Raw genomic sequence first — 27,470 nt, 5'->3', positions numbered from 1 at the left:
GGAGGAACCTCCGAGTAAAGCTCCGTCACTCTCTCTCCTCTGTCTGCTCTTTACAATCCACTCTCAGCTCGCTCCCTTCAGTCGCGGTTAACGGGCGTGCGGTTGCCAAGAGAGACGCGCGTGAAGAGAAGCGTGCAGCTTTTACGGTAAAGCGGCACGGGATCGTCCCCGCCATTTCCTCGAGCCGAGCCCTGGAATGTCGAACAGTGGCTCGGGCTCTTCCTCGCGGAAGGAGTTCGATGTGAAACAGATCCTCCGGATCCGATGGAGGTGGTTCGGTCACCCCGCGGTTCCTCCGCCTCCCTCCCCGCCACTCGGAGACTACTTCAGCGCGAGGAGAACCGGAGGCAGCGCAGCGGACGGTCCCTCTATTAGCGGCTGCAGCAACTTAAATTCATCTGGCGTTAACCCGAGCGTGGGCTGTCACAGCGGGCTGGTGGCCAGTGGGAGCGCCGGGTCTAACCTGTGTAACGGCAGCGGTAGAAAGTTTGCTGATCCAGCGGGGAGTCGGGGAGGTCCGGCTGGAGCTTCTGGAGCCACGGGGAACTCCTGTACCCGCTCCCTCAGCCAGCCAGAGTGCAGAAGCTCCGCCGCGGCGCTCTCCTGGATTTCACCACCGCCTCGTCGCCGCGCTCGTCCGGTGACAAACATGGAGCCCCCCGGCGAGGCCCCGGTGCCCCAGCTGGTAGTTGAGGCTTCGGCTCCTGCTGGGGTTGAGAATGAGGTGGAGCCGGCGGCGGGAGCGGCGGGGACCGAGGAGCACAACCACCCGGAAACTGACTCCAGCTCCTGCAGGTAGGATGGGGATGAGAGGGTTTCTTTTATTTCTCACCCCCAAAAAGAAGTTATCAAAAACTTTAAAGTAAAAAACTTTGTTATACGCTAAGCCATTTTTGTTAGACTTAAGAACAAAAACTTAGGCAAAAAGTTTTGACAAGTGAAGACAATTGTATCCCCCCTAATGTACTTACTCTAATGACCAGTGGCGTTTCTTGTATAAATTGGGACATGGGAGAGGGTCCTTCATGTCCATCCCTTCCTGCACAAACCAAACGTACACCCACTCCCCTGACGGTCTATTCTGAAAAAAGAAAACTTTATGTAACTCTTCTTCAGAAACATAAAGAACTAAATAAAATAGATCTGACAAGCAAACAGATGGCCAGACACAATTTCAGCTTTTTAAAAATCTCTATCTGAGTGAAATGCAAAGTTTCAGAACATCTAATTAATATTTGCGATTTTAATTATGTTTGTTTGACTGTCTTTGATGGTTCACTCAGGGCTGCTCAGAGACCTCTGATATACCCAGTCGGCAACCTTTTTGCAACTGAGAGCTACAAAGGGCTACAAAATCGATGCACATAGTTTACTTTTAACTATGTCACTTAAAGATGAACGATTTTATTTAATTTTGGAACAGCTCTTTGGGGTACTCATATGATCTCCTAGGTTACCATGTTGGTGACTCCTGGTACAAAGATGCATAAAATATGACTTACAAACAAAACATGCCTTCAATCTACGGTGACCCTAATGCCAAGAAAGTGTTAAAAAAATGAAGAGTGGTGTGACTGGTCTAAATGTGTACTATTTTCAACCAAAGATGTCTAATGTAGTCCACACACTGAAACAGCCTTTCAATTTAGCAGCACCTGTGATGTACGGCAACATTTGGACAGAAACATTTAAAAATAAAATGCCTTTTGAAGCACCTGTTAGGTTGGCATGCAAGGTGTAAAATGTGGAATATAATAACCAACAAATATATTGCATTCCAGTTCTTTGCAAAGAAAATAATCCACAAACACTGCAGTGATATATTAGTGGAATCTGTGCAGGCTTCCTTAGAAATTGGAATGGTCCAATTTTGCCTTGATCAGCTCATGAGTGATTGATATGTCACATAATGAAAAATCTATTATTCTCCTTATCCAATTCAGTAAAAACAATATAACTTAAAATTCCCAACATTTTTACACTTCTTCTTTTTCTTTTTTTTTTATTATTACTGTGATTCTACATAATACTGGTGTGTGGATCCAGCTGTGCTAGTGTGGAATGACGTTTAATTAACTGTTACCATGGACACTTAAACAAAGCCATTCATTTCACCTAAAAGTATGGTGTCTTTGAATTTAGACAAAATGAAGCCGCAAATATCCTAAGGTAAAGAGAAATGAATCATTGCTGGTGTATTGAATATCCTATACATTCAAAAACCTCCTACCACACATCAGAAAATATAAATGGTTCATGGTTCACCATCCGCGTACGTACATGCACACGATGTGACATGCACTGTTTCAAAGAGCGAACATTGATGCATTTTTAAAAACGTGAACGTCTGATGCTTTTTATTTTAAGTCTCTGTCTTGTCACCGTTAATCTATCTTTCTGTCAGTTAAGAGATCTCCAGCTTTTTTTAGGTAGGGTTTATTGTTTTATCTTGGTGGATCACCGTCTGAGTCGAGCAAAGCTTAGAGGAAAAAAATACATCAAACCATCACAAACACACATTTATACACACACAGTTTCATCTGATGTGGAGCATCCATGTTCCATCCACATGCATACAGCTGCATGCCCGCACATTTATGGTTGCCATACCAACAAAGCCGTTCGGTTTTGGTTCATACATGTTTATCCAATGAGAGTGTTTTTTTTGTTGTTGTTGTTTATATTCTTATGCCCCTCTGAATGCAACTTATCACTTCCCAGAGGGGCGTCTGTGTTTGACGTGATAGCCCAGAAACCCGGGTGGCAGAATCCCAAATGGGATCATGGGAAGGGACACGCACAGAATCCCAGAGTATCTTGATAGCTCATCTTTCTTCCTCCGGGTTTCACACCACACCAAGCATTCACCCCCATTTATTGTCCGTGAGCCTCATTTACTTATCATCTCCCTCCTTCTGTCCTGCACTCATCTCCGCCCACCATTAGCTATTCATTTGCCCTCCTTTCTCCCCTCCTATAATGTGGTTGGACATGCATATGCACGTTTATAACAAGGACAGAGGAACTGCACAGAGACTCTGAATGACTGCAGAGGTGAGTAACCTTTCCTTCTGCAGAGGTTTAAAACAAATCTGGCTGCGTGGTGAGACGGTCTCTGTTTTCTCCCCCCGCCCCCTCCATCCCTCTCTGTCCATTTTGAGTGGCTGCCAGACTCCACTAAGGGGACTGGAAGGCAGTGTTCCCCCACTTCAAAGCCACCCCCTCTGGCAGTATTTAGCCACGCCATTCATCTACATACACACTTTTAAAAACACATGCACACACAGACTCGCACACTTGAGGGCAGGAGAGCGAGCCAGAATACATCCTCAAAGGGTTTGTTGTGGATGTGGGAAGAGGGGAAATGGATGGATGGAGATATGAGGTGGAATGAAGTGAGTGAATGATGAGATTAACTGGAGAAGTGGAGACAGGACACAGAGCAGACGGAGCCAGAGTCGGAACAAAACACACATCAGCCTACTCAAGTAATAAATATCCCCTGTGCTCACCATATGCACTCAGTTTTTTATTAATGGTGGTGTAAAATATTGCATTAATATGAGGCACTGCTAATTTTAAAAGCAGCATTATTGATTTTACTCTTTTGTATAACTGAATGTGAAATCAGTCTATGTTTTGCTATTTTTTGCTGTTTTGGGTTAGTTAGGTTAGGATTACCAAAATTATTTCTGGTGGCTAAATACCAAAATAAGAGAGAATTATTTAAGATTAGCTTTTGATTATTTTCTTAATCTAAGTCGAAAGTTTATATAGATCTTCTTAATATTTGTTGGCCAACCTTTTTACCGCATAAAACGGCTTAAACACAATACTGTGTTCAAATTTTGACAGAACTGGTGTAACTGATACAGGTTTGCAGACCTTTTTTTTATCATGAGACTAATTATATACATTAATATGATTTGAAGTAGGTGGCAGTTGCTATGATGAACAGCATACCATTTGGTAAGTTCTTGAACTTGTGTAAAAACAGACCGAGCTAGTTCCAAAGGAAAACGCATAAATGCTGCGGCAGAAACAAAACATGTCACTTCTACCGAGCTGAGACCATCAATAGAGGCTGGGGGTAATTTAAGGGTTCGTCAGACAATTTGTTGTCTTTCACAGTGAAGGTAATTTGATCCGGAGAAGTAATGGCTCATATAAATCTGTTATTCATTACGAAGGAAACTACATTTAAAACAATAAATAATAAGTAAGTAGAGATATTTGATATTTTTTTAATAGAATTGCAAATGTGTAAAGTTGTTCATCAAAAAAATTTAATGTTTGAAGGATCTGGTGCAGTCCTGATTTTTTTAAGACTTGATTTCTATACTGTATCTCTCCATGGAGCCCCTTTTTCTGTTTCATCCAAGGAGAAAATTGCAGCGTGTGACTCAGTAATTTCCAACATCCATTACTGTAGTCAGATTCACACTTGTACTCTTCAGATGTGCCAGAGTGTCATTACTTCCCTAACTACGTTGCTGAAATTGTTTTGTCCCTTATGTCGGGGTTTTTTGGTGGGTATTTTTATGCTTCAGGGTCTGTCGTTTCTCTTCGCCTGTTGAATTTCAAACTGATGCACAGCTTGGCTTATGTCGCTCTTAAAAGCCACCATAGCTGATATTTCACAGGGTTGCTGCAGTGTTGTGCAGTCAAACATCCATGCCTGCTCAGCGTCTGATCAGAAAATAAAACCGTTCCTAGAATTTGAAAATGAGGTCTCTGGGTAGAAAACCTTTTGTTGGAATAGATGCAAGGGAACGGGTAGAGTAAATCACAGCGTATCCTATGGGCTCAGCTCCTGCAGTGAATTAATTGTCACGTTCTCCTTCTAAGTGGGCTGAATTTATCTGGCCATTTACAGCCAGTAATTGGACCATTAAAGAGCTTTTGTATGCTCCTGGCAACATATGGTAAGCCTGCAGAAGAGTGACTACATGTGAGGAAATGGTGCAAAAGAAAATGCGTTGACCTCAAAGCCACAGACCAGCTGGCGTGGATCCCTCCACTCTGCTGTTTGGTTCTCAAACAAAGTAGAATCAGCAAAGAGCTCATACAATTTTGTTCCATGTTATTTGTTGCTTTTTGTACTGGCTTTACTTTTAAAAATTTTTCTTTGCTTGCATGTGTACCCACAGGACGTCTAACAGCAGCGCAACCCTCTCCTCGTGCGTGTCCATGGAGCCGTGCACCTGTCCGGAGGAGTCCATGTTTACCGCTTTATCTCATGCTGATGTCACCTTCCGCAAGATGGAGGGCTACCTGAGGACGAGGCAGCTGTGTGACGTCATTCTGGTGGCTGGAGACCGACGGATACCTGCACACAGGTATCTATTTTTGTTCGAAGAGTTTTGTTTACACAGTAGAGATTATTTTTTATCAGAAAGGTATAAAACACAAAGTAAACATTAGCTATTTTCAAGAAAACCTTTCTTACATGAAAAGTAGTTCATACAACAAGATTTTTTTATACCTTTGAACTTTTGTGCTTTGCAGCTACAAATTCAGTGCATTTTATTGAGATTTGATGGAAAAAATAAGTCTGGTTTTTTTTTGTCCTTTTCCTTCCACTTCATATTTATGCGCTATATTATTTAGGGTAAACCCCTAATAAAATATGTTGAAGTTTGTGTTTGTAACATGACAAAATGTAAAAGTATACTATCATAGGATATGAATGTATTGTATGTAATGTCTAGAAACAGTGTATCGACAAACATACATACAGAAATGACAGAAAAGACTAAAGAAGGCTTTTGACCGGCTGCAGGAGCATCATGCTCTTAAGAACTCCTGTTTTAGCTCCACACCGAGTCTATAAAAGTCAGCTGAGTCATGCAACAGTCACCATATACACAAATGCTCCTGGTCTGTATCCCTCGGCTGTCTCTGTAGCTCCTTTGGCCATTGATGTAACAGCAGGGTCCAAAAGAACTCCTTCACCAGCAGGAACACCACCTTTCTCTGTCTCCGCCTCTGCCTCATTTAATTATGTCCTCCAGGCACAGATGGTGACAAAGACCCATGCTCCAATAGTGTTTGTGAAAGAGTGTGTTTATGTCTCTGAAGATGTTGGTGAGATTTGCACACTCTGTTATGTCTCTGAGTAAGAATGCAAGAATTGGACGTATTTCCCAAAGGGTGTTTATTTAGTCATTAATTCAATGCATGTGCACATTAAAACATATTATTTTACCTGCTCTCTCATAGACAGCGGGGGATATCAGAGCAAATGCAAAGAATGCAATAAAACACAGACAAAACAGAGACTAGAGCGGCCAACGCAGTCTCTCCGTCACTGTCGGCATCATCACAAACTGCAAAAAACACTTGAGTATTTAGGAAGAATGTAGATTTGTTATATTAGCAGAATAATATGCATGGGCTTTAAAACAAGATTTCCCTGCTGTGCACATGAAAGTTAGTCAGACTTTTAAACGATGTCTGCATTGCTTTCTGGGGTTGTGGCAAGGGAGTCTCGATCAGGGAGTCTAATACCGATCTTTTTTTTTTTTTTGCTTTGATCCGGACACCAAGTTGATAACTGGGATCAGAACGGGACATGCCTCACTTTCTTTAGGAATACCTTCACCCCATTTCTTTTAAGATTATTGTGTATTTTGTCTTTACAGAAATAAACAATCATTTAACACATAAAGAGTGTGGCTTTGAAACCTTGCTTACTTAGATTAACGTTTTGGTTCACTGCTGCTCTTTAATTTCACAAAGACAGCTGACTGATTTAGCAGAAGTACATTTTGTAGATTTACGATTATCTGTCTGTTAGCTGTTGAAGGATTACCCTCAAATGTGGCTCTGCAGGAGATTAGTCTTAATCTGGATCAAATTGGCAGTTCAGCGGTCTGCCAGACAGGCTCACATATTTCGATACCTTGAGTCATGCCAGTCATCATGACTAACAGCTGGCCTTCCTGCAAACGTACATATTTTAGTACATGCAGCGAGAAAAGTCACAAGACTCAAGTCAGTCCCTCATGACTTGCTTGTTGTGTTTTTTTGTTCCCTTCCCTGTTTGAGTGTGAATTTGCAGTTTGGTGCAGGAGGGGAAACACAGACGAAATGTCAGGTTTCAGTTCTTGCCCTCCTTTCCTGGAGTCAACTCGCCTGTTTCCTGCTCTCCTCTCTCTGTCGTTTTGTTTCATCTGTTTTTCTTTTACTGTACTGTGACGCAAAGTCCGACCGTCCTGTCTGTGCCGTCAGCGGCGCCCCGTATTTGTGTTTGTGTGCAAATAACCAGCTGATGTGTGTACACTGCTCGTGTCGCTCGTAGCAAGTCAGAGACCCACATACAGATTAAATGTGCATTTGTGAGTGTGTGAGTCAGGAAGAGAAGAACAGAAACACCTGTCTGAAATTTTGGCTGAGCAACTACCTGCTGACTATAGTGTATTTTGACATCTTTGTCTGCACAGCGCAAACCTGGACCACACACACACACACACACACACACACACACACACACACACACACACACACACCTTGCTTCAGGCTATCTGTCAAGGTCTCAGTGTCACTCTCAGTAATGAGATTATTTTCATGTGCAAGGGTATGCACACACACACACAGTGCACGCACACATATTCAACTCTCCATGAAGTCTAAAACGCGTGTGGTCATGAGCATAAGCGGTGAAAGCACAGCAAGCTGCATTTATATGAGCACAGTTGCCTTGTGGGAGCCACTCTGCAAGTTATGATTGTTTTCATTATCAAATAATCTTTTTTTAATAAGTACTCACATCCATAGGAGTGCGCTGATCAATATTCAAATGTAGGGGGAGAAAGGGATTGAAAAGCCTGAGAGTCCTCCTGAGGGCGGAGGTGTGATTTTTCCGCTCTTTTGCACAGCTCTCGTCTTCAGTCGTACAGCACTTATCCCCCTGAGGTCTGTTCTACTTAACTTGTCCTTCACCCCTATTTGTGGCGCACACTTTCCGACTTTGAAGTTGTGGAAGAAAACATGTTTCTTTGGACTCGTTTTTAGGTCAAACGTAAAATACACAACAATGCATCATTTCTTAATCAGACATTAACTAGTCCCCCTGGACTTTTATGGAATCACAGGCTTTGCTTATGTTTTATTAAAATTTTTTTAAAGCATTGAAATCATACTGGATAAGCTGAGTTAGTGCATTGAAAAGTATTCACACCCCTTGCTCTTTTTCATTTTCTCTCATTACCACCACAGACGTTATTGTTATTTTATTGAAATTTTATGTGGAAAAACCAACATTAAGTACTGTGTAATTGTCAAGAAGATGGATAATTATACACAGTGTAATTATACACACTGCATTTTCAGTTCCAAGACTCCACAGCTTAACGCTGCCATCACTGTGCTTCATCGCTGGGTTTTTGTGATTAGTGTGGTGGCATGGTTTGGTTTCCATTATACATAGCAATTTGCATGAGGGACAAAAATTTCTCTACAGTCTCATCTGACCAGAGAGCAACTTTTCCCACTTATTGCTCTCCCATGAGAGGCTTGTATTTTTCAGTGGCTTTATAAAAGACAAGATTTGTGGGGCTTATAACTGATGGACATGAGCCTGAGATCCAGATTTGTGCAGAGTTACAATGGGCATCTTGACAGTTCCCTTGATTCTTCTTCTTGTCGAACCTGTTATTTAGGTGTATGACTGTATTCTGGTGGGTTTGCTTTTATGACGTACTCTATTTTCAGATGGTGGACTGAACAGGGCTCTTTGAAATGTTTATTGCTTTGGAGATTTGTTTTAGAGCCTATCCCTGCCTTAACTATATCCCTGACCTGTCTGCTGTGCTCTGCTCCTCGGTTTTTCATGTTGCTGTTTGTTCATCAATGTTCTTTAACAAACCTCTGAGGCCTTCACTGAATAGCTGCATTAATACTGAGATTGAGGTACTAACATCTGGACTTGAAAACTATTAATGCACTTTTGCTAATCTGTCAGATACATAGGTTGATGTTGTAGCAAGACAAAAAGTGAAAAAGTTCAAGGTGTATGTGTACTTAGGTAAAACATCATATTCCTACCCTCCAGTAGAAAATACTGGAAAGAAAAGGCCTTTAGAAGCTCTGCTTATGGGCTTGTCATGTTGTGTCTCGTCTCCTCGCGTTACAGTCTCTGGGTTGACCTTTCCCTCTCTGTTCTGCAGCTTTTCTCTTTCACGCCAGATTCATCCTGCCATCAAGGTCAGATCTGTCTGTTCCTCAATTACAGCTGCCCATCTCCTCTGACTGATACCCTTTTTCTCCTCCCTCAGACTGGTTCTCTCATCTGTGTCTGACTACTTTGCGGCCATGTTCACTAGCGATGTGCGGGAGGCCAAGCAGGACGAAGTGAAGATGGAGGGGGTGGACCCTGAGGCATTGTGGGTCCTGGTTCAATACGCATACACAGGTGCATAACAGACTGCTGTTTTTAAAATGTTCAACTTGAACTGGGTGATAAATTGATTTTACGGATTATTCACATTTTATTTGCCATCTTGTTTGACAAGCGTGAGTCACATCATCCATTTATTTGAACTTTGAATTCAGATCAACTCTACAGCAAGAATGAGGGCTAGGCTAAGATATTTTCTTTTAAATTACAAGAATAAAGTCTGAATATTAGGAGAAATTGGAAGCAATTTTATAAGAACTCCAGCACAAAAAATAACAAAAAATTTAAATGAGGACTGTTGAGCATCTGGTGAAGTTATACTTTGATGAACGTTTTGCAGATGGTACTTGTCACTAACAATGCTTTGAAACCATCATAAAAAAACAACTGCCTATTTTGAAGGAAGAAGCACACTTTAGATCTTGACAACTGGCTTGATTTTATTTATTCTTGTTAAAACAACTTTTGTCTTGTAATTTTTTTTTCTGGTAAAATTGCATCTTAATTCTGTTAATATTATGACAATTTTCCCCGTTAATATTATGACAATTTTCCCCGTAGTTTAAATAGCCTGCCCCTAATATTCCGGCGTAGACCGAAGTGATTGAAATAAAAGGCAAACTTTGGAAACATTTCTGTCATTTGTATTTTTTATTTTTTTTCAAAGAAAGCAAAAAAAAAAAAAGATAAAAATTTGATCTGGTGCAAAAGGGTTGATCTGCCCTATTTTTAACCTGTCATTACAAAATGGATTTCTTAGGAAACTTCCCGGCTTTAATCAGTAAAAGTGTCTTGTAGGCCGTCTCGAGCTGAAGGAGGACACCATCGAGTCTTTGCTGTCGGCCTCCTGCCTGCTGCAGTTGTCGTCGGTGGTCCAAGCTTGCTGCTCCTTCCTCGTCAAGCAGCTCCACCCCTCTAATTGTCTCGGCATCCGTTCCTACGCCGACGCCCAGGGCTGCCATGACCTGCAGAGAGCCGCTCATGCCTACACCATGGTGGGTGCAGAGCCGCTTGGCGCATATGGTCTGTGTAGCTCCACAGTCGGTGAATTGATGGCAAGACATGAATGAACAGACTGACTGGGAAAGATTCTGCTCTCAGAATGACAAAGGATGATCTTAAATGAAAATAATGAAGCTCACTAGGTTTCACACAGCTGTTCCTCTTACATTTGAGCAGCCGTCCTCTGTGAAATTTTGCTCCTGATAACAAAATTAGCTTCTACTTCACAATGCATCAGGCCATTATTGCCACAAAAGATGTTTTTCAGCTCATAGTTGCTATGGTGACTGTGAAAAATCACCTTCCCTGTCCTGATTATTTTTTTTCTCTTCTTCTGGTTCTTTTGTGCCTTTAAACACACTTTTTGTGTGTATGTTTTGGTTAGGAGTAAAGTTAAGGTTCAGTCTAAAGCTAAAAATGTTTTTTATTTTTCTTTATTGTCTTTGTGGTTTACTCGCATAAACAGTGGGAACCTTCAGTATGTCATCACTCACTTCCTTCTTGACTGTGTCTTCGTCCATCAGGAGCACTTTCTGGAGGTAGTTGGAGCCCAGGAGTTTCTCGTGCTTCCAGTGGAAGAGATGGAAAGGCTACTGACCTCTGACGACATCAACGTGCCAGACGAGGAAACCGTGGTGACCTCTTTGCTGAGTTGGGTCAGTCATGATCCTGCCACTCGGCAGCGCCACCTACCGTCACTTCTGGCTCACGTCAGACTGCCGCTGCTGCAGCCACAGGTTAGAGCTGCAAAGAGTTCCTCCTCACATGTTATACAGTAGTCTAAGGTAAAACTGTGTGAAGCAGCTGCAGTGAAATGCACACTAATTTAGCTTTTCTATAAATTATTATTTTGTCTTAGTTCCTGCTTTCAAATCCATATCGACTACATGTATCAAGAAATGTCTCAAAAGGTTACAGTCAGCATTTAATCAGGGGCTTTTATGAGATGATTGATTCATACATGATCTTGGAAATGTTCTTGCAGCATGTTTCTAGTCTGTAATTGAATAGATTTTCAGTTTCCACTGAAATACATCAGATTCTAATCTATGATTAGGAAATATTCTGTGAAACTAGAGCTTTTTTTGTGGCCATTTTTATTCTCTTTGGGTTGCACTGCATGTTTGCATGCATTAAACAGGAATTAATCAGTTTTACTTCTGACCTGCAGGATGTTTTCTGCGACCAGATTTGTTTCCTTCTCCCCTTTCATTACCTCCTCTTGCTTACAAATGGCCTCACTCTCAACCCATCTCACTAACCTCTTCAGGCAGTTAGAGGGACAATAACAATTATGTCTGCTATAGATTGATTCTATTTGTTTGTCCAGTGGGTGAGAATGCATTTAGTTTTTAGTCTGTCCTTGCTGTTTTTCTCTTGTTGCAGAGACTGATGCTTGAAATTCTCAGCAGAACTTCACTCACTGCCTGAGGCTGTAGCTGCTTTAAACCTAATTAATCCTGATATCACTCAAAATGCAGCCGAAAAAATCATTTCTCTTCCTCTCCTCTAACCATCTTTTCGTCACTGTATAGTGAAGAAATACTTGCAAAAGTGTTCATGCCCTTTAAAAATGTTCACCTACAACTGCAAACTTTAATGAGTGTTATTGGGATTTTTCAAACCGGTACCAAGGAGTACATAAATGTCATTTTATTTAGCCTCTCAGAGTTTACACCTGGCTGTAATCATAGCTGCAGGTCATTTGAGTTATTTCTCTTTAACAACTTTCCACATCTAGAGATTTAAATTTTGCCAATTATTCTTTGGAAAATGGTGTCTTTGAACTAACATTTCCAGGTTTTTCAAAAGATTTTCACTATGGCCCAGTCAAAGTTTAAACCTGAACCCAACAAACACAATACCATGTTTTGATCTAAGCTGTTCTGTCGTAGCTCTGCCACATATTGTTTTCCTTTAACATTGCAATTAGGCACACCCTTGTATTGATCAATTCATAAAATCACAATGAAATACATTAGAGTTTGTGGTTGCAATGCGACAAAATGTGGAAAAGATCAGTGGGTATGAAGACTGCAGATGAAGCTTAGATTTTATACTGGATAGTTTTTTTTTTTCATCAGAGCTGCCTCTTCACTTACATCCAGCTGTTTTTCACCTGTGAAGTATAATGAACGAGTCCATTAGATGGATGACTTTGCCCCCCTCAGCTAAACCCACAAGTAGCAGTAACATGTTATCAGGGGAGAAGATTGATGGCAAAGGGGTAAAGTGGCAAAATGGTCCTGGAGCAGGAAGAGCGACGGAAAGAGGGACACAGAGCTCCAGGCTCATTCTGCCTTCTGCACTTCGTCACGTCGAACAGCCCCTCCCTCTGCCAGCGCTATTTCAAACCGATAACCGCATTAACATTCAGCAACCCCATGAGCTGTGAAATGCCAATAAAATGACATATAAACTCATGCAGGCTACCTGATCGATACTCATCAACCAATTATTTAGCTTTCTATCTGGGCTACCACTTGATTACTCATCTAGACGGTGTCAATTCCTCGGATTAATACCTCTGATCTCTGCTCCCCGTTACCTCTGTCTCACACACACACACACACACACACACACACACACACACACACACACACACACACACACACACACATACGCAGAGACACACTCTAGATCTAATCTTCTCAGGCAACCATCTGTGGCTTGGTGCTCCAAACTGTTGTGTGACAGTTGGTGTGATTTTTGTCTTTCTCTTTTTTGTGTGAGACTGCTCACAAAAAATGCAAAAGCAGAGCTGTTGCTGCAAAACATGCTACAAAAACAAGCCGTTTGGGGAAAGCAGGACAGATGTACCACTACTGTAGTTAGCCCTAGAAAGAATGTTTAAAATCTCTTAAAATATGTTGATTTTTATTAGCAAAATATCATTTCCTACTGTAGATTTAAAAGAAAATCACAAACCACCTCCTTTCTGTCAATGCTCATGCTAGCCTCCTCGTGCCAGTAGGACAGCAGTACAAGTTGCACAAGTTTATATATTTCACGTGGCTGGATTATCAAGAGAGATGCTTCAACAGCAAATGTTCTGGGCAGCATCATAAATGCTTAACAGTAATCATGTGTTTTCATTTTATTATCATTTCATTCTGGACCCGTCCGGAGTGTTGTTGCAAAAATCTTATTTTTGGTCTCATCTGACCAAAGCACATGGTTTCAGATGAAATTAGAGTAGTTTAGCAAACTTCACTGGTTTACATTTGTGATGGTAGGATGCATGCCTCAGAAAACATTCAGTTCACATCGTTGCTATGGAGACTTGGGCTGTATATTAGAAAATCTCATGAAAATTATAGCTGTTTCTTATTTCCTTTTGTTCTCATCAGCGCTTCCATCAATCTGTGACCGTCAGCATTTTGAGCAAAATCTTTTGCGTCCAGTACTGGTGTGAGACTGTCCAACAGACTAAAAAAATACATTAGCATGTAAAATGCAAGTTAACATAACTTGGGTTTTATCAATTAACAATTATTGCACTCCAAACAGTCCTTGGCAACATAAATATTTCACTTACTTATGTTCTGATATTGTGATGTCAATATATTTGCAATATATTGTGCAGCTTCAGACCAGATCTCTTAAGTCTGGGAAGCATTGATGTATCCCTGTAGTTCAATGTTGAATTCCTAATTTAAAAAATACACCTTCACCTTCCTCCTAACAACATGTTCAGCTTTTGATTTCATTTCGACTTATTTTTTTCTGGAAAGCAAGACTGGGGTGAAAGATTGGAGACTCCTAAAGCATGAAAAATGCACACAGCTGCAGGATGTGTGTTTCTCTGCGCATTAGTGCTCGAGTGCGCTTGTTTTGAGTGTATGGCGCCCACTCTGCCTCCTACATGTGGAAGCCGCTTTGGAGGACAACACAGCTTTTCCCTCTGCACAGTGTGAGGTAGAGAAACACCACGGAGGAGAAGGTGGGACGCCGGCGGGATTCGGTCTTATCTCGCCCTCCACATTCAATCCTTCACAGTATGATGGATAAATGACCAGAGAGAAGGACAAACATGTTTTTCTATATCTGTCCTTCTGAGGCACACACACACACACACACACACACACACACACACACACACACACACACAAACACGGAGTCACACACAGATGGATGAGTAAATAGGGCTGACTGTAATTTGTCGCTCTGTGATTGTGTGCAGCTGAAGCATGGTTTGACCCTGCCGTGTAAGCTGCTTATCCATTTACCATGCTTGTTTTGCGCTTCTACACTTCTAGCTGTGAAATTAAATTTCCTATTCAGTGACCAAGTTTATTTACGTGGGGCGAGTCTGTTCTTCTGTGTGCACAGATATGAAGGAGGAAAGCACACGCTGCAGGAAAAATCTTGATCACATACAGTGCCTCTTGGGGATATTATTCATACCCCGTGGACTTTTTCTACATTTTGTCACATTACGAATACAAAATTTGCATTCGTAATGTGATACAAAGTTGTTGATGGACTATGTATTCCATCAGTACAAAGGAAAATGACTCATGGTGGGTAGTGTGGTGTATATTTATAGTGTGCTAAACTTTGATACCCCTAAATTAAATCCATACCTATCAGTTAACATCAGAAATCACATAATTAGTAATTATTTGTCCTTTTGTGTGTATTTTAATCTATATATTCTCCAGCTGTTCAGTGAAGGTTTGTTAGAAAACATTAGTGAACAAACAGCATCATTAAGGTTTGAAAACCGCAGAAATATCAGGGAGAAAATCCAGAAGTTTAGAGCAGAGTACACATGTGGAAGATCTGATATATAAATACATATAAAACACAGTTTGAAGAAAGTGGGAAAACATTATTCCTACTGTGATACATGGTGGTGGCAGCCTCATGCTGAGGAGATGCTTGTCTTTACCAGGAACAGAGAAACTGGTCACTGTTGATGACAAATTGAATGGAGCTAACTAGAGGAAAAACTTGTTGGGGGTGACAAAAGAGGCAGAATGGTTTATATCAGGGGTCTTCAACCTGCGGCTCCAGGACCTCTAGTGGCTCTTTGGACATTCTCTGGCTTAAAATAATAATCAACTTGTGTTTTAAATTTGCATGTAATAATAAGTGTTAGAAGCTTTTTTTCATGTAACAAATTGATTTTCCACAACAGAATGAAACATTTCTGTCTATATTTTCTGAGCTGGTAGAGACATTACCTGCAGCTATGAAAGTTGTGTTCTCCAACAAATCCATGCCACACTGAAGGATTTAAGAAAATCTTACGTTACATCTTTGTAATAGTTTATTTTAGTAGGTCACATGAATTGAAATAAAATATATTGCAGCAGCTGATGATTATAATCAGGGAAAATCTCAAAGAATATAAGTATTTTCGCAAAGAACTATGCATAAACATAAATTAGTATTATACACACACGCACACGCAAACACACACCTATCTAAATGTAAATCATTCAATAGTTTCCTTCAGGGAGAACCTGAATCTCTCCATCCTGCTTCTACAGGAAGTCATTTCCTCTGGATGTATTTTGTGAAAGCGCCTGGTGAATTGTAGGGCTTCGAGCTGCTGCCCCTAGTTGTTTGTGTGTGATGAGGGTATTGACTGCAGAACTGATGAGTTGCTGAGAACAGATTAGTGCTCATGTGTGTCAGATGATCTGTGTGTTTGTCAGAGAGCCGCAGCCGCTGATAGTTTCTCCTAATCTCCCAATCAATGGGAGGACAGCTTTCTTTAGCTTCCCAAACCTCCTCAGTCAGTGAGAACATGAAAACCAACACGACCTTACATCCCCCCCTTTGCACGTGTTTCCTCTGTATCTGTTACATGATACTGTGTGTTGATGTGTGCATTTGTTCCTCCCACATGTTCAGTTCTTGGCTGACCTGGAGTCCAACCCTCTCCTCCGTGACAGCGTGGAGTGTCAGCGTCTCCTGATGGAGGGGATGAAGTATCACCTGCTGCCGCAGCGCCGGCCCCTGCTGCAGAGTCCTCGCACGCGGCCCCGGAAGGCCACGGTGGGGGCCATGTTTGCTGTGGGTGGGATGGACGCCTCAAAAGGTAACGCAATCACTCACAAATACCCAGTTGCACAATGCTGAGGTGATGAATCTCTGCTCTGTTTCCATGAAGGAAGCATTACGACCTACAAAACAAGCAACTCTGGACCAAATCAAAACCACCATAAAATACAAAAAGCTAAAATTATATCCATCACAGCTGGTTGTAAATTAAATCTGGTTAGAACGTGGTATATTTAAGAAAGAAATGTGCTCTTCTGAAGTGGATGATTGTGCAGCTAACAGATTGCATTGGTCTCCATAGACAACTCTGGTAGAAACTTGACATTTAGTTGTCATCAACATAAGTAGCATCTAAATTTTACTCTAGAAATCTCTGCATTTAAGCTCAAATGTAATTTTACACCATCAAGCATCATTGAAATTTACAGTTGCAAAATATTTTCAGCCAAATATTTTCTGGAGAAAAGTTTTATGAAGTTGTATAATGATGTTTATGTCCACATTGACCTGAAATGTGTTTGGAGTTGTGAACTTAATACTTTCAAACCGCAAAACACTCAGCCAACTATAAAGCGTAGTGGTGCTGCCAGCGGTACTAATGCAATGCACAAAGTAGAAAAATGAAAATGTTTCACTTTCACTTTAAATCACTCAGTAAAATTTGGACACAGTTGGGTTTTCCAAGAAAGCAATGATCCCAGCACACATCAAAAGTTGCTGTGACATGAATAAAGCTGGCCAACATTAAGCTACTAGAAAAACCCCAACCTTTAAAGAAATACCAAAAACAGATTTCACTAGTCACGTGAATAAATAATGTAAAACAGTAGAAATCTTAATTTCAAGGGAACTTCTTTCTCTGATTTGTTTGTGTTTGTTTTCTCAGGTGCCACAAGTATCGAGCAGTACTGTCTGCGTCGGGACACGTGGAGACAGGTCGCCACCATGAGCGGACGGAGGCTGCAGTTTGGCGTCGCTGTCCTCGACGGCCGTCTCTACGTGGTCGGAGGCCGAGACGGACTCAAGACCCTCAACACCGTGGAGTGCTACAATCCACATAGTAAAACCTGGAGCGTCATGCCTCCCATGTCCACACACAGACACGGCCTAGGTGAGGTCACAGAAGCTGACGAAAGGGTCTTTCTGTCCGTCTTTATTCGTATCTATTTCCTTTATTTCACTGAGCGTTGTTAGTAAAAGTGTCTCTCTTGCTTTGTGAAACACTGAAGTCAAAAGTCGTTGTCCAACCAGATCTTCACATCTGCATTGTGTAAAAATTATTAAACTATTCACTGTTGCAAGAATACAAACAGCATTTGAGTCTTCAGGTGGGGGAATCATTTCATAAGGAATGCTGTGCAGCTTTTACATCAGGGCTGAAACAATTAATTGTCAACTAATTTAGTAATCGATGAATCATTAACTCACATATAAAGACTCAAAAATGGCCATTTGCTGAAAAAAATCTCTTCAGCATATTCACAGCAGTAATTAATAAAAAATTCTACAAAAAAATTTACATTTTGCATATAAGATAAAAACACCTGTGTGTAAATATACGTATGTCAGCCAAAACTCCTCAAGTGGCATATTTTTAGCTTCACCTGGTTCAGATTTACTAAAGGAAAGCCATGTCATTGCATTTTAGGTAATCAAATGTTTATTTTCTTACTTGAAGAAGTAATTAAATTACTTGTTTATTTACATCTTTTAATGTATTTATAATATTGAAAAAAATTGTAAGCATATGAATAAAACATCTGCAGAATGTGGCACTTTTTTATTCAATTTAATCGTCAGAATAATCAATTACTAAAATAATCATTAGTTGCAGCCCTATTTTATACTTGTCCCCGTGTTTAAATGAAGGTGGGGATCCAGACACATCTGGTAGCACAGATGTTCAGGTGGATTAATCCCAGCTTGAACGTGTCGGCGCGCTGCTACCCCTCTGCAGCTAATGGCCTAGTTTTGGTTGCCCCCACACAATCTGAATTCACTGCCCTTTTTCTGAAGGTGTAAAGTCAAAGAGCTTGTTGGAGATGTTTATCCAGATGTCTGATCTCACACCTGCTTGTTACTGCAGGTGTGGCTGTTCTAGAGGGACCTATGTACGCAGTGGGAGGCCATGACGGCTGGAGCTACCTCAGTACAGTGGAAAGGTCTTCTATTATTCTCACTCCTAAAAGTGTTAACAATTACAGAATAACATCATTGTGCTGTAACAATGTTTTTTATGATATCTTATTGATTTATTGTTTTCACTCCACATTCAAGGTGGGACCCTCAAGCTCGCCAGTGGAGTTTTGTTGCTAGCATGGCTACACCCAGAAGCACAGTGGGAGTGGCTGTTCTCAATGGAAAGTAAGTGAAGTCTTTGTGAATGTATTATGTTATTTTGCTTGGCTGCATATGAAAAAAATCAGTGTTGGAATACTATAGTCGTGAGATCTCATGTAACATCACACCATATGTGTGATGGAGCAGTCGGTTTTAAAACATTCACAAATAATATTTAAATGTTAAATTGTCTTTAGCATCTTATATTGGTGTTACATTCCAGATGTGAATTAATTGTTTGGTTTGAGAAACAATGTCTTTGCCGTTCTCATCAACAGATGTTTTGCCAAACTTGTTTACAGTTCAGCGTCTCCTCAGTGTTTCTGTCCAGCACTGCAGCTCCCCATATGTTACTTGCCAGTAGTTTATGCTACAACCATGGGGGAAATAAACTAATTAAGAAGCATCATCTGCTGCTTTTGGTTTGGAACAAATTTGCCAACACCTCTGCTTTCTGCTCCCGATTTCTGAGTTTTGCTGACACAGGTTCAGAAACTGCTGAGTGAACATCCAGGTTTTAATAGCAAGATTTACTAAAATCAGGCCTTCCACGATAAAACCGGTCCCCACTCTGAGCCTGATGACCCCTGTTGTTTTCATTATTGGCTGCCTCATTGAAGCTTTTCTTTTTAGATGCTAATTAATGCAGAAACAACAGGTTTTTGCCAGCCGTGCTCCGGAGTAGCCAGTGTGGATGTCTGTGTGTGCTTTGGTGAGTGTGCCATGCATGTGTTGTGTTTCCTCTGGGCTTTTTGCCTGATGGAGCTCATTACTTGGTTGACCGGCTCTGTCGCACTTTCTTCTTCTCCAAAGTGTCAACACTGATAGCCGCGGACGTGTGTATATGTGTGTGCACACTCTCACACACTCTTTGGTTTATGATGACAGACAGCTTAGGGATGTGTTGCTCCGACAGCGTTGGCTTAATGTTTTTTGCTCAACTCTTCAATTTTTTCTTTTTTTCTTTTCTTTTTCTTTTTCCAAAACTCTTCACACCTTTTGCCATCTGTCTTGCTGTCACAAGCTAAAAAGGAGGGGAGAGAAGTGAGAACTATTTTGTGTGTGCATGTCCAGAACGGCTTACTCTGCCCTCTGTTTTCCTCAGGCTGTACGCTGTTGGAGGTCGTGACGGCTCATCCTGCCTGAGATCAGTGGAGTGCTTTGACCCTCACACAAACAGGTCAGGGAGGCTTGAATTGCCCTCTCCTGCTTTATTCCACACAAGAATAAAGGTTTTCCTCCAAGGTTATCTACCTACATATCAAATGTGCAGCAACATAAATCCTAGAACAGGCTGTTATCACATAGCCTCTGTTTAGGAAGTACTGCCTTTAATCTCAAAGAGTTCATGGTTAAATGGTTCATTAATGGTGTGTTCTTATAATCTACCTACAGGTGGACTAGCTGTGCTCCAATGGCTAAAAGGCGTGGAGGTGTGGGAGTGGCCACGTGGCACGGTTTCCTGTACGCCATCGGAGGTCACGACGCTCCGGCCTCATCCCTGGCGTCTCGATTAAGTGACTGTGTGGAGAGGTGAGGCTGCCTTTAACTTATGTGTGTTTTGTCTTATTGTTTGTCTATAAAAGCATGACAAATAATGCCATGGGAATATAAGGTTTAGTGTCCATTGGGGCTCGTGATTATGTCAGTAATTAATCAATCTGATGATTTAGCGATTAAACAGGTAAAGAAACTGGCACATTCTGCAGAATTTTCATTAATTTTCATTTTTATACAAAATTATATTGTAATTTCTTTTTTTAAATAATAAAATAAGCAGTAATGTGTATTACTGATGTGTTTATTATTATTTTTAGATAAACCTATTAATATTTTTGTTATTTTCAAGAATTTGAATTAGGTGGGTAGAATATATTTACAGACAGAAGGATCTGGGTTTTTTTGTTTAATTAGTGCTTTGTGTTTTTCTTTCAACAAATGGCCTTTTTGAGTCTCCAGTTAAGAATTAATAATGTATTAGATTAGTTAATAATTATTTCAGTAATATATTCATCATAATTAATCTGATTGTTTCAACCCTACTATCCATCATACATGCTTTGTTTTATACTGAGATTTTCTGATCGACTGTATTTCCCAGAATTCCTGCTTTCAGCTTCCATGTTTCATCTCCAGTCTCTCATTTTCAATCACCTTTAAGTGAGGAAGGATTTTAACTTCTCCTTCACACTTACTTTGCTCCTGCTCTAGATTAGATTATTTTCCCGGTTCACCTTGTTAAGGGTATTTCATGTTTTTTTTCCCAGGCCTTAATTAACGTTAAAAGACTCAGTCAGCTGCTCCTGCATGTAAACAACGATCCCACTGGCATAGTGTTAAACATAACAGCAGAAATCATGTTGACAACACAGGGTCAAAACCAGCATGAACAAATGTACCTACAGTGTTTGTAAACAAAAAAACAAATGGAAATCATAAGAAAAAAGCAAGTAAAAGCAGAACATTTGTAGATTTAAAAAAATGGTTTTTAAGCTAAATTGTCATAATTTAAAAAGTATCTTCTGTCAAGAAGATGCATTCTTATATTTTCTATGTCACTTTTTGAGCTAATACATTCCTCTAGTGTTATTTAATCAAAAATGATTAAATAGCTGACAGTAAATTCATAAACATTTCAGTATTTATTGCGATCTTTAGATTTATTGGAATGGAGACGTTTTTGTTGAGAATGGAACAAACTCTAAACCAAAAATAAATCATTGATGAAATTAGACTCTGCAGCTGAAAACTTTATTGGTCAAGTTTGTAGATATTCTGCTAGTGATTTAAAACCTCTGTACTGTATTTTTTGAGGATACAGAGTATTTAAATGACTCAAATCCTGTTTAATACGGAATTTAAATGGCATATCAAAGATTACGCCAAGAATTTCTCCTTTCTTATTGGAGGCCAATTAAAGCTGCCCAGAATAAATGACTGACTAAGCAGTTTCTTCTTTATAGGCCACTAAAGCTTCTATCTTATCTGCACTTAAAAGAAAAAAAATGAAACGTTTGAATGTGTTAAAACATGTCTGTAGTCTTCCTAGCTGATGGGATTCACCAGGATCTGTGGATCTGTGGGACAGCAGTAGACTCAAATCTTGCTTGCTTACAGATACGACCCTCAGACTGACGTTTGGACCACGGTGGCCCCCATGAGCATCAGCAGGGATGCTGTTGGTGTTTGTCTCCTCGGCGACCGTCTCTATGCTGTGGGGGGTTACGACGGCCAGGTGTACCTCAATACTGTCGAAGCCTATGACCCTCAGACGAATGAGTGGGCCCAGGTACTGCACAGATTTATGCTGCTATTTTGTTTTGCCAGAAAAACAACTGCAGCAAGAAATAAAAGGAAGACCATGTGATTACGTTCTGGAGTTATGCAACTCTTTCTTTTGTTCTTACTTCTATATGTCCTACATCTCTGCTTTGTGTCCTCCGTTCTTTCCTCCCTTTTGTTAATTTGGACAGTAATGATCAGATTAGATCAAACATGAACCTTGAAATCTTCATAAAATGCTATTTATGGCAGAACATTAACAGTGGACACAAAGCAGTATAAAAATGCTTTTTCAAAGAATAATGTGCAGAAAAAATCTGTCTCTTGTGGGACATTTTAACAAAATGCTGTAAACATCCGGTATTTTGTATTGTCTATAAATTCCAATAAAAAACATTAAAATTTCAGGTTGTAACATAAGAAAAACATTCAAGGGGGAGGAAGACTTTTGCAAAGCTCTTTAAATTCCTAACCTTGCACATCATCATGATTTCCACCAGTGAAGTTGTTTACAAACTCCTCTATGATGGATCTTGACATGTTTTCATTCTTGCATAAATGTGTGTTTTCTCCTAGCTATTATTGTCCTTAGCACTGCAGCGGTAGGAGGCGGAGAGAAAGTGGGATGATCTCATCCGGCAGCTCCATATTACACTTCAATTTATACCTCGTCTCCCGCAAATCCTCCAAGGATTCCCACCAGAAAGTTTCAGGAAACCTGACATTTTCGAGACACGCACCACACTGAGAACATGAGAGGTGTGGGTGGGCGGAAACAAAACACAGAGAACTGTTCAAGCGCGCAGACAGTAAGGGGGATAATGTGAGATTTGAGGGAACATGTTGAGAACAGTGAACGTTTCCCGTATGTGTTGTCAGAAACGGAGAGGAGCAAACCAGTGGGTGTGTTGTCTGTCTGGATCCATTAGCATCACTGCTGCTTATTTCAGCACAAATCTGCCAATAGAAGTCGCTCCAGGTAACAGACAGTAGGTTTATGTTTAAATGGAGGAGCAAACACAACGTAGGAGCGATGGATGCAGTAAGAAATGGGACAAACACAGATGGAGGAAGGTGTTCAACATTGTTGGGACTTTTCTAGAGAATGTTGGCAATCCCATCATGATACTTCACTGTATGCAAATATGTGGCATGAAAATAGAAACGGCTGTCCTTGACTCTTTATTTCAGCATTTTATGGTTTAATAATAATAATTTCTCAGAGCTGTCTAAAATTTATTTTCTCAGAGAAGTTAATATTTAAAATGAAAACGTAACAATGCACTATTTAGTAAATTCTAAATGTAATATTTATGTTGATTCTCATTTCGCTTAATATCAATTTTCTGAAAAATTCAGTAAGAAAAACAGGTGAAAAATGACACCCAATGTGTTTATTCGCTTAGGAGCATAATAAATATATATTTATTTATTTATATGTATAAAAATAAAATCTAGAAATTTGAGTCTAAACGTTGTGATGTAATCATGTACAATAATTGCAGGACCTCTGATTTGTTTTCAAGAATACAGCTGGTAAAATAGGGAAAGTTTTGCATAAGTTTTGTCATAATTATTTCAGTCAATACTGAAATCAGGAGTCATCATTATTACACACTGAGTGGAAAGGTGATGCATTTGCTTTACTTAAAATATTTTCTATTTATTATTTTTTGGATTGTTTGAACCTGAACTTGAAATACAAAATTCATTTAGATTTTTTACCTTTTTACACACTCAATGGTAAGCAATTAAACACAAATAAACTGACACTGTGCATTTTGTGTTTTTGCTCACCATGTGGTGCAATGTTTCTGGACAACAGACTAAACCACAACATGAAACGGCTTCAGAACGCAGCGCGCCTCAAAACCGACCAACATCATCCGGATGGATGAACTGTAGAGTGTGTGTGTGCCTGCAGCACTTGATGAATGAATCACTTAATTAATCACCCAAAGAAGTTGAGACCAAAATACATCTCAAGACATCCTGAACAGACATGAAGAAGAACATTTTATTCACTGCATTTATTGCTCCTGTTTAGTTGTCTATAAAGAAGATTTAAAAGAGACGTTGTGTTGGCTTCTAAGCTTTAGTCATCACTGTGTAAAAGCCGGTCTGTGCACATCATTAGTTAGTTAGTTAGTTAGTTAAACTTTATTGTCATATTGCATACACAAGGTGAATACAAAACGAAATTTCGTTGCATACAGCTCAAGACAGTAAATATGTATCTAAATATAGAAATATAGTTAGAATATTATTATAAATTATATATATATAATATATATATTTATATTTTTATATTTATATTTATATATATTTATATATATAATATATATAATTTATATATATATATATATATAATATATATATATATATATATAATTTATATATATAATATATAAATAAATATTAAAATAAATTAGCAGTCAATTAAATGTCATGATGACAAAAATAATGCTTTGAGGAAATTTTATTAATGCTCCTGATCAGTGTTTTAAAATCGTTCGACTGTCTAACGACTGTCGTGGTTCATGTCTCTTGCAGGTCGCCTCTCTGTGCCTGGGCAGGGCAGGAGCCTGTGTGGTGGCCGTCCGACTGTGACAACAGAAACACACAATGACAGACTGTCTGCACACCATGCGGCTCAGAGGCTGAACTCACTGGATCTGCTGGCGCTGAAGAGACTTTGAGTGCAGCAGCTGCCTTCAGTGAGAAGAGACGGTGGTTTCTGATCTCTCTTCAGGTTTTACTCAGTTTCATCGTAAAGCTCACCAATCGGTCCATTTTTAGAGATAGATTAGGGCACGTTGGGACAAATGATGACTATCTGGATGATATAGAGCAAGTGTCTCGTGGGTTAATTTTCCCCCACCCCCCAACTCTTCACTTGTTTTGATATAAATCTGCACAGCTGCTCTTCTGCTTTTGTTTCTGCTTACAAAGAGAGCGAGACCGACAGGACTGCCTCTCGGCTTTCCCTACAAAATCTGATCGTATGCGCTGGTGCTATTTTTAATAAGCAACCTGTTCTTTTTGTGCTGCGGTTGGCAAATATACTGCTGCTCCGGTTTGCCTCGCTGACAGATGAAAGCGAGAGTTTTGACGTAATCAGCACAGCCTCATAAACAGCTATTCTGTTAGAGACTGTGAGCCACTTCATTAGTTTCATTTGGAATCCACTGAGTTAAATCGGATATTTCTTAATGTTTGGCACGTTGCATCAGCTCTGATTTTCATGCTTTTGGTGGGTTTTCTTTTAGCAAGTTGCCTGAGAAAGCTTCCCTGTCCTTACTTTTTCATTTTATTTTTACTGTCATGTTTTAGCTTTTATGCTGATTGAGCAGTGTTAATGGCCCAGCCTTTATCCCTGCTGGGAAAATTGGTTTTTAACTTCCCCTGTAGCACAAGACCAGCTATTTACAACCTCGGTTCTTAAACAAGGTCCACTGAGCTTTTCATTTTACAAGCCAAGATGTTTTGTTTTGTTTTTTTGTCATCAGCAGTCTGTGTGTGTCTGCTGGTGTTGTATGTGTACAGTTTACAGCGAGTGTTTTTTTCTTTTTTTCTTATCTTAAATGAGAATCTTCTTCCCTTTCCTCCTCTCTCGTTCCACATCTTCAATTCCCTGCAGTTCGCTGCTGCACAGACACACAGAGATGCTTGCACCATTTTGCTTCGCACCAGTCCCGGATACCCAGGCAGGAGGAAACAGCAGACCTCGTAATGAGGCCAAAAATTTAATAATGTTGACTTCTTCTTTCTTTTCTTTTTTTTTTCTATTTCATGCTGCGTTCAAAGAATTATTAGCTGCAGTTCTGCTCCAGATAAAGCATCGCACATCATTCGTAACACAAAACCCGTACAGCACAAACATGTGCCGCGACTGCTTCATGGCACACATGTAATTGGATGTTTCGTTTTGTCTCATGTCTGGTATAAAGGTGGGGAATTGACAATGAGAGTTAGCGTAGACATCCTGTCTGAACTCAGACCTGGAGCTAATGCACCACGGAGGATGCACTTCACACCCATACATCTAAATATGAACAAACACACGCCTGCAGCTGTAAGCAGAGCGCCCCAGGAGCCGCTGAAGACTGGAAGGCCGCCCAAATTTGCCAGCATGACATCTGAAAAGGCTGACATGGGCAGACTGCCATGATGTTGATACAAGGCTGATAAAACACTGCTGCATTATTCCATGTGTCTCCCCCCTTCAAAACATGCCTGCTGTCTATTCAGAGTAGCTCTCTTCACCTCTCAGCAGAAGAAGTTTGTCATCTCCGCCGTGTGAATTCAGAACGAGGCTAGCCATGAAAACGCATACATTCCAAATCAAGCTGTAAATACAAATGTATACTGTGTACATAAATGAATGTAAAATGGTGTTACTGCATTATGTTGTGTTTTACAGTGCTTTGCAAAAATATTCATAAACCCTGAATGTCGTTTTGTCACATTAAAGCCACAAATTACATGTATTTTATTGAGATTTTAACACAGAGGACAAATTAATGTATAGCTGGGAAGTAAAAAGGGGGAAAACATTTTCCAAACATTTTTTTTTGTCCACTAAAATCTATTATGTGGCAATATCAAAACATTTAAGGCATGTGAATACATTTGCAAGGAACTGTATATCAAACTAAATATACCATGTGTTGTTTCTTATTGTAAAATGAAATCAGAATGAATGTCGTCTGTTTGCATCTGCTCGTCTCGAGTGCTGCGCCTCGTTGTGGATGTAAAGTAAACGAGCTGCCATTCGATGTTTTTATACAATAAAGTCGACCTGTGATTGAAAACTTGTTTGTCAGTTTACTCCTCACGGCACCACTCTTTTTTATAGCACAGATGTTTCTGCAGGCAGTTTGTATTTGTCACAATCACTATAAATGTCGCCGAGCTGTAAAACCTGTTTGTTTATACGATACTCGCAGCTCTAGCTAGATTGCAGACGGTTCTGCTCCACTGATGGCCTTTGCAGTTCGCTGATTTTCTGGTTGTTGGAGTGTGGCATTAATTTTCCTCTGCCTGCTGGTTAATAGATCCTTGTTACTCTTAAAAGTGTCTCGCCTTGCTTAAAAGCTTCAGACAAATCAGCTGCAGGTTGAAGTGTTTCCTAACTGCGTGAGAAAGAGGAATGCTCAGAATTTATAGGTGCTTTAACCTCCAGTGCAGCGACCGGCAGCCAGCTGAGTGGCTCCGTTATTTATTGCAGGAGAAGCTTTAAATCATCAGTGGTTCTGACAAAGGGCTGCTGCTGGCGCTGAGAATTGATGCCACTGACCTTGTCTCATGGCCTTAACAACACCTGATTTTATTACACCTGACAGAAACAAGAAGGAGACAAAAAAAAGTTCTGGACTCCCAGTCTACATCTCTGCTGACACTTCAGATGTTCAGCTACATATTTTACCAC

General features: G+C 40.2%; 1 protein-coding gene across 1 annotated transcript; it reads left to right on the top strand.

Moving 5' to 3' along the window:
* klhl5 (kelch-like family member 5) lies at positions 1 to 26,853 on the top strand. The gene is made up of 13 exons (XM_008412623.3): positions 1 to 795; positions 5,151 to 5,339; positions 9,279 to 9,415; positions 10,199 to 10,395; positions 10,927 to 11,139; positions 16,268 to 16,454; positions 17,304 to 17,528; positions 18,504 to 18,579; positions 18,695 to 18,781; positions 19,863 to 19,937; positions 20,153 to 20,290; positions 21,875 to 22,046; positions 24,593 to 26,853. Exons 1-13 carry the CDS (start codon positions 197 to 199, stop codon positions 24,647 to 24,649), a joined length of 2,352 nt encoding a protein of 783 aa, XP_008410845.2. The 5' UTR covers positions 1 to 196; the 3' UTR covers positions 24,650 to 26,853.
* The last annotated feature ends 617 nt before the right edge of the window (positions 26,854 to 27,470 follow it).

The sequence above is a fragment of the Poecilia reticulata genome, chromosome 1, assembly GCF_904066995.2.
Source record: "Poecilia reticulata chromosome 1, P_reticulata-male-v2, whole genome shotgun sequence".
In the NCBI taxonomy this organism is placed as follows: Eukaryota; Metazoa; Chordata; class Actinopteri; order Cyprinodontiformes; family Poeciliidae; genus Poecilia; species Poecilia reticulata.
This window is presented reverse-complemented; position numbering and strand designations above follow the sequence as displayed.